General features: G+C 52.8%; 2 protein-coding genes across 4 annotated transcripts in view; one reads left to right on the top strand and one right to left on the bottom strand.

Annotated features, from left to right (window-relative positions):
- Positions 1-4610, top strand: part of MYL11 (myosin light chain 11) — a 6741-nt gene extending 2131 nt beyond the window's left edge. For all 3 annotated transcript variants that reach the window (XM_039884526.1, XM_039884527.1, XM_039884525.1), the window contains exons 2-8: positions 2429-2467; positions 3069-3164; positions 3398-3473; positions 3675-3779; positions 3886-3964; positions 4275-4323; positions 4415-4610. In XM_039884526.1, coding sequence (XP_039740460.1) covers positions 2465-2467; positions 3069-3164; positions 3398-3473; positions 3675-3779; positions 3886-3964; positions 4275-4323; positions 4415-4519 — 513 coding nt within the window. In that variant the 5' untranslated portion in view covers positions 2429-2464 and the 3' untranslated portion in view covers positions 4520-4610. The remainder of the gene's footprint in view (positions 1-2428; positions 2468-3068; positions 3165-3397; positions 3474-3674; positions 3780-3885; positions 3965-4274; positions 4324-4414) is intronic.
- Positions 4611-4886: 276 nt separating this feature from the next.
- Positions 4887-7782, bottom strand: part of SEPTIN1 (septin 1) — a 9360-nt gene continuing 6464 nt past the window's right edge. The window contains exons 7-14 of the mRNA XM_039884528.1: positions 7699-7782; positions 7236-7370; positions 7020-7137; positions 6326-6427; positions 6107-6206; positions 5683-5848; positions 5360-5450; positions 4887-5256 (exon numbers count right to left, since the gene is read on the bottom strand). The exon at positions 7699-7782 is cut by the window's right edge and continues 5 nt beyond it. Of these exons, the coding sequence (XP_039740462.1) occupies positions 5170-5256; positions 5360-5450; positions 5683-5848; positions 6107-6206; positions 6326-6427; positions 7020-7137; positions 7236-7370; positions 7699-7782 (883 nt within the window). The 3' untranslated portion in view covers positions 4887-5169. The remainder of the gene's footprint in view (positions 5257-5359; positions 5451-5682; positions 5849-6106; positions 6207-6325; positions 6428-7019; positions 7138-7235; positions 7371-7698) is intronic.

Here is a 7782-nt window from a genome sequence, read left to right as displayed (position 1 = left end):
CTCTGTGAGATTCCGAACTCTACCAAAGATCCAGTGCCCTCATCCAGTGTTTCTAATTCTCATCCCGGCCCGCAACTAATCCCAACACTATAAGCCCCAAATCCTCTAAGTGACCCATCTCTCTGGATGCACCATTTCCTGCAGGAATCCCAAGCTCCAAGTTCCTCTTTTCAGCCCCCATCATCTGAGCTCTTCCGCAGAATCCAGGCTTCAGTTCCTCAGACCTCATTCTCTGAGCGTGTCCAATTCAAGTGGGGACCTCAGGAATTCCCAATACCATGAACTCCCATATGTGTGTCCTTATTCTTTTGCGAATCCAAGACCCATTCCACTGACTCCTATTCTCTCATTGCCGCACTTCTGTGCTCCTCATTTTTTGCTAAGAAACCATACCCCGAACTTACGAGTGTCCCCAGCTATCCTAGATCACAAACATAAAGTCCTAACTTTACGTGCCCTTTCTCACTCTAACTCGCATTTCCCCGAGCCCCAGGAGATTTCTATACAGAGTTCACCATCCTGAAATTTCAGTCAGGCCTAATTCCCAACTTCTCAGTTCCTTCTTGGTTGCTAAGTCCTCTGAGGCTCCTCAGACCCAGATCCCATGAACTCCGAGTGTCTGAGATATACCGCTCCTGCTTCCTTCTTCCCCACTTTCCAGTTGACCCAAGCTTCCTGAGCACTTTCCCCATTCCTGTCTCCAGAGTTCTCCTCCCCTCCCAGAACCCAATAATAAGTGGGCTCCTCCTTGGGCCTGGACCCCCATGATAACCTTATAAGGTGAGGCAGCTGTCGAACCAGGCAAGGAGGGGCCAGGGCAGAAGGCCAAGGGCAGCTGCTAAGTTTAGGGTGGCTCCTTAACTCTTAGAGACAACAGGTGGCTGGGCCCCAGTGCCCAGAAAAGAAAATGTCTTAGAGGCATTGGCATGAGGCGGGAGGAAGGCAAAAGGAGGAGGCACCTTGCTCAGGACATTGGGTCATAGAGGGAGCAGGAGGAGGAGATGGGTGTCATGGCCAACCTTGGGCCTCCTGGGGTTTCCTCAGCCACTATTGTCCCCGACCTCCACTTATAGAGGGGACTAGGGCACTCAGGCCTAGAGAGGTAGAAGAGGGTACCTCAAAGTCACACAGTCAGCCAAGTTGGTTCTTGCTCAGAAAGGATTGAGAAGCCACTGACCATACCAGTCAATCAAGAGGAAGTGACCGACTAGTCTCCTTCTTGGTGTCTCTGACTCTCTTCATCTGATTTCTAACTTTCACACCAGTATCCAAAGAAATGGTATAGACTCACACTAGACCATGTCCTCCTGTTTCAAACCTTTCCAAGACTCCCAAGGGCTCAGTCCTCAGGCTGACTCCCTCTAGTTTCTTGTTTTCAGCCCCTTGCATCTTCTGCTCAAGCCCATCACAATTCTGGCAACCTGAACACTTCTAATCTTTCACTTCTCCAGGCCTTTGCCCATCCGTGCCCTCTATTTAGCACACCTGCTCCTCCACTTTCACCTGACTCACTTCTACTGAAGTCATTCTCATACTCCTAGATAGGGCTACTGTGCCCTCTACTTCTATGTCATTTTCTATATTTCTCCTGTCTCCATGATTGGACTGTAAGTTCTACCAAGGCAGGGCCTACATATTAATTATGATTATATTTCACTAAACTGTTCCAAATAGTGTTCGCATCCACAAGTTCTGTGGGATGGGAATTACATCTCCATTTTATAGAGGGGGAAACCTAGGCCCAGGATTTGAAGCACAAAGCCCAAAATCACAGAGCAGGCTCTCAGCCCCAGGCTATCAAATCTGTTTATACCTAGGGATTCCATGCTCTGCATCTTTCCTCATAAAACCCTCCCTCTCCTTGAAGGAGGTGTAGAAGAGCTTCTTGAATCTTCAGGTTCACCAGATAGCTCGCTCCCACGTTTAAACTCTGTGACTACACCCACACATACACACACTTGATTGTGAACTCCAAATGGGAGGGGAGTTGTGTTTGCCAAAGTGTACCCATAAAGAACAGCACAATGCCTGACACACTATAGGTGCTCAATAAATTTACTGGGTTTAAATCTGAGCTCACCCCACTTAGGGGTACAGGGGCCTGGTTCATCTCTCTTCCAGCACTGTACCCGGCTTGGGCCCTCTCTGATCTCTGGTACATTCCAGCCCCCTTTTGAGAAAAGGAACATCCCTTCCTGCCCAGGTCCTAGTGAGGCATGCATCCCAAGACTCCCTCCTTCCTCCCTCCCTCCCTGGAATCCAGCTGCTGTTGGCCCTCTCAGAAGGGAGAGGCCCGGAGCCTAGCTATTTTGGTATCTGGGGTGGGTACCCACAGGGCTAAGGTTACCCTGGTATGTTAAGGGCTCCCTGGGGCAGGACTATAAAACCCCAGAGGGACTGCGCAGGCTGACTCTCTGCTCCTTTCCAGCCAGAGCCACTGCCCTGCCCCCAGGAGACTGAAGACATGGTGAGTGAGAATCTCCCAACCCCTGACCAGATCCCTCAGACCTCAGAGCAGCCTCACCCTTTGAAAGAAGGTAGCTGGTTTCCAGTCCATCAGAGGAAGAAAACTGAATCCTCTTTTTCTTGGTATCACTCATGGGGAACATACAGAACCCAACCAAGGATAATCTGCTCAGACACTCCATTCACAGGAGCCTAGTCTCTCTCAAAGGATGCTCCATACCTTCCTGCATTTCACCTTCCTAAAACCCTTTAGGACCTGCCAGGCAAAAATTCCCACTCTCACTTTATAAATGAGAAAGCAGAGGTTCATACAGGATGAACGAGTGGATCAGGGTGATACAAGTCCAGGACTCGGCTCGGGGTTCTAAAAAGGGGAACTTGTTGTGTAGGATGGAAGGATGGGACTCAAGGGCTACAGATAGGATTTGGTGATGCAACCGAAGCAAGCCCTCTCAGCAAAGGGGACATAAAGAGAGGGAGGCCTAGAGCCAGAAGAGTTGCTTTAGAAGAATGGACTCAAAGAACCCTGAATCTAATCAATTGCCTCCAGAGAGTAGTAGGATTGGGTCCATGGACCTCTTTGCCCAAATCTCACCCCCTAGGCACCCAAGAAGGCCAAGAGAAGGGCAGCAGCAGAGGGCGGAAGCTCCAATGTCTTCTCAATGTTTGACCAGACTCAGATCCAGGAGTTCAAGGAGGTGAGCAAGGGGAGAGAAGACACTGAAGGCTGGGCAAAGACATCCCTGCTCCCCCCAACCCCTTGAATGTGCACCTGTTTTAGGGCGAGGGGGAGGGTTTAGAATGCCCCCTCCCCCTCCCTTGGGGTATAAGAGGACAGCTGGCTAGAGGCCAGAATCTGATCTGCCTGGAGTAAGGATGCTAAAGCCTGGCCATGGGGAACCTAACCCCTCCCTGTCCATGCCCTCCTCAGGCCTTCACAGTAATCGACCAGAACCGCGATGGCATTATTGACAAGGAAGATCTGCGGGACACTTTTGCAGCCATGGGTGAGCCTCCCACTTGAACCGCAAACATCCAAGGCTGCAGAGTCCTGGGAATTCAGCAGCTTTGGGGTCCAGCCCTGATGGCTCTACCCTGGGCCTCAGTCTACCCAGATAAAAATGGGTAGGATGATCTGAATTTATGAGAAGCATCACCCCTGGTCCCAGGACCTCACTCCAGCTCATGCTTTCCCTACCCTGCTCCAGGACGCCTCAATGTGAAGAATGAGGAGTTAGATGCCATGATGAAGGAAGCCAGTGGTCCCATCAACTTCACTGTCTTCCTGACCATGTTTGGGGAGAAGCTCAAAGGTGAATGAAGTTGTTCTGGGTCCAACTTCCCAGCTGCCACTTCCCAGACTATTCAGGGACAGACCCTTCAGGGACCCTTCAGCTTTATGTACCCTCTGACCCCCAGGTGCCGACCCTGAGGACGTAATCACTGGAGCCTTCAAGGTCTTAGACCCTGAAGGGAAGGGCACCATCAAGAAGCAGTTGTAAGTGACTCCCTCCAACTGCTCACCCACAGAAAGCCTCCTTAAATTCCTACCAAGGGTTAGGCACTGCCAGGGATAAGGGAGAAATTAAGACTGTGGAAATGGGTGATAGGATCACATTTTCACAACACATATGGGGGAAAGGGTAAAAGCGATGGGGAGGCCAGAGTGCTTGCGAGACCAATGGAGGGATCTAGAGTGATCCCGGTTTTCAAGGAGAGACTGGGAATGGTAACAAGGATGAGGTGGGAGGGAGTGGAAAGGACTCAAGAAACCCAATCTCAATTCCCCGCATGTCACCTCTCTGCAGCTTGGAGGAGCTGCTTACCACACAGTGTGACCGCTTCTCCCAGGAAGAGGTGAGTGGGGGAGGGGCCTGGGAGGAGTGGAGGGATGGGGAGGCGATAGTAAAGAACCGGTAAGAGTTGCAATCTTGCAATCTTTCCCCAGATCAAGAATATGTGGGCGGCTTTCCCTCCTGATGTGGGCGGCAATGTAGACTACAAGAACATTTGCTACGTCATCACGCATGGTGACGCCAAGGACCAGGAGTAGGAGACCCTTTTTAGGCCTCCGCTGACCAACGCCTTCCTGTCAGTCCGACCTCCACCCGACTCCTAATAAAATTGAACTGGTCTTTGTTTCTTAGGGGCGGTACCTTCAGTGTGTTTGTGTGAGGGATTCAGGTGGGAGCCTGGGCTGAAACACTGCCTGGCACAAAGCGAGTGCCCATTAAATTATTGAATAGTGCCCTGAAGGCCTGGGTGGGGCCGCTCCACCCGCTACTCCCGCCGCTTCTTCCCGCTGGGAAAGAAAAGACTCGCGTGGCTTAACGGACTTAGTATTCTTTTTACGATCTTTATAAAGCCTTAAGAAGGTGCCGTTATTTTACTGTTAAAATGAAGTACAACATACTAACTAGTTCAGAGGGAAAACTTAATTTTTATTGAAGACACAGCTCGTGGAAAGAGGGGCCGGGATGGGGTGGTCAGGGACGGGGCTGCGAGCGTGGGCTGGAAGCTAGGGCTCAGGAAGTGGCGGAGGGTGGGGTGGGGTGGAACTAAAGGCGGGGCTACAACTCTGGGATTAGAAGAACCTGTTCTCCCGAGAACCCAGGGCAAGGGCTTTCTGGGCTGGGGCTCCGGGATTGGACAAGAGACAGACAGAAGGCGGAGCCGAGGTAAAGCAGAGCCCGGGCTGGGGCCTCAGAGAGTGTCCGACTGCTCTCCCTGAACCTGGCTCTGTTGCATCTGGGCCTGCATCTTCTCCAGCATCTCTTGCATGCGGCGCAGCTGTGCGGGGCAAGATTGCAGGTGATGGGACCCGACGACGCCAGAGAGGAATGCAAAGAGGACTGCGGGCCTTAGATGGTGGGGGAGAGAGATGCTTGCTCACCTCTTCGTCCTTCTCGCGGATCAACTTCTCCGTGTCGGCCAGAGGCAGCATGGGCAGCGGGATCTCCGTGGCACTCTGGCGGGAAAGCTTGCTAGGGGGTGGGGAAAAGGGACAAGAATCAAGAGCGAGACCCGTGGTGGTGTAGGTTACGACCGCGAGGCTGGGCCTGGGACGCAGTTGGGCTCTAGGGAGGCGGAGCCATATCCTTGAGGTTAGCGCGGTAAGCAGTAGGTGGGGAAAGACTAGGAGAGAGGTCTGGATGATGAAGGCGGATGGTGATGACCCGGCCTTGGAAGCACCTAGAAGTCAGCTCCGGCTCTTACCTACGGCTGGCTCGATCACGTGCCCCAGGCCGAGCCAGGCTCTGTAGGCAGCGGGCCCGGTAGCCTTCGTAGAGCAGATCGTGCGTCACCTCCTTCAGGTCCTGCAGGTGTGTCTGCACTAGCATCCGTCGCAGGTTCAGGAAATCACAGTGATGTGGATTCTCCACTGCAGAGTGTGGGGGGACGGGGGCCGCGGACTGGCATGCGTCAGGGGGCTTTCAGTCCAGCCCCATCTGCTAGGTCGAGTCGGCCTGCAATCCTGCGGCCGCTCTAGGAAAGGGTCCGCGGTTTCCAGCTCAAGGACCCCTCTTTGCCTCCTAGGACCTCCAAGACCAGAGCTCACCCCAACTTCACATTGTTGGATGCGGTTGATTTGGAGGTGGGATCCCTGCTGGCCTCAGAACACTTGCTCCGCCTTACTCACCCTCCACAGTACCCCAGGAGTAGCGGCGTCCCCTCACGGGTCGGGTCCCGCCGTCCCTCACTACTTCGCATGAACCGACAACTGCGAAAGGAATGCTTTCCTAGAGGGCAGGAGTTAGGGATCACCGCTGGCCCTTCGTGGGCAGAAACTTCTTTCTCAGCTTCCACCTCCACATCCGCTTCCCCTGCTTCTCTGCCCCTTCTTCCTTTGCCTCTGCACCTTCATTTCTGCATCCTGCCTCTTGAAGTCTTCATCCTCATCAGAGTCACAATCCGGGAACTGGTAGATGTTGATCTCCTCCTCCTTCAATTGGTCCCGGATCTTGGAGGAGACAAATGCAGAGATATAGAGAATCACAGAGGCTGTGAGGAACAGATATTTCATGGTCAGAAACAGTCAGATACAGATACTGGGTGGTCAGAGACAGAGAGAAAGACTTGAAAAACAGAGATGGTGAGAAATGGACCTACAGGATGACCAAAAGCAAAATCCCAGAGGCAATGAGAGACAGACATAGTTGAAAAACTGAAACAAAGACACCCTAACAGGGAAGTCAGAGGCCTGGAAAGATTGTAAGATGAGGCGGATATCAAAATACCAGGAGAAATACAAGCAGAACCAGCGGGAGAGGGCTCTGAAGACACTGGAGGGCGAGGGTCATCATGTCTCTGCCCCTGCCGACTGACAGTTCTCAGCCAGGCATCCAGCCCAGGGATTCCATTCTGAACCTCCGGAGACATGGCTCCTTCAGGCAACTTACTACTCACCTTCCTTAGAAAATTTCTCCCATAGTCTAGCCTTAAACAGGTTCCAAAAAGTCCACCCCAAGACCAAAGAAGTCAAAGCTGAGTTCAGGCTTGATCGACGCTTTTAGCTTCATGTGGGGCCAAAAATCATAAGTCACCACACATACCTTCTGCTTGAGGGCCTGAGTTTCCTTAGGCATCAAGGCATCTGCTTTGCCAATGACCGGGATGATGTTGACCTTCTCGTGCACTGCCCGGAGGAAGGCCACATCTAGGGGCCGGAGCCTGCACCCAGGGATTGATCAGGGCTTGGTCTCAGGGTACAGAGACACCCCCCCAATCCCTCCCCAAATGCTCCAACCCCCAGGATGGCTCCACCAGACCCCCGGCCAAAGGGCGAGATGAAGTAGAGGCAGCAGTGGACACGGGAATCCTGGATGTTCTTCCGGTTCAGACCACTCTCATCCCTAAGATACTGTTCAAATTGCTCCTCAATGAAGCGCACCACGGGCAGCCAGCTGGGGTGTGGGGAGAGGGGAGAGAGCATGTGGTCAGAGATGTTAGAGATCAAGGGCTATGTGGCAGGGAAGCGGGGAAGGCTAGCCAGGACTGTGGGAGTTGGAAATAGTTTCTTTGGCTCCAACCAAAGAAATTAGAGGACACTGGCAGAGGTGAGATGTGGGGAAGCACAGGCACTTTGGGCCACACGGCCATAAGAAACAGGCCTCGCCTTTGGCTCAGGGTGTGTGGGAGGCCAGGGCAGACCAGCCCTGTAACTGACCCCTCAGTCTCCACAGGGTAGCTATATTAGGAGGAAGCTTAGTTCTCGTCCCCTACCCCACTCACCAGTCTGAGCAATCCACTGAGTCCCCAAAGCCAGGTGTGTCCACCAGAGTCAGCTTCACCTTAATACCCCCCTCCTCGATCTCC

Source organism: Pteropus medius, unplaced genomic scaffold (genome assembly GCF_902729225.1).
Source record: "Pteropus medius unplaced genomic scaffold, Ma_sr-lr_union100, whole genome shotgun sequence".
Classification (NCBI taxonomy): Eukaryota; Metazoa; Chordata; class Mammalia; order Chiroptera; family Pteropodidae; genus Pteropus; species Pteropus medius.
This window is presented reverse-complemented; position numbering and strand designations above follow the sequence as displayed.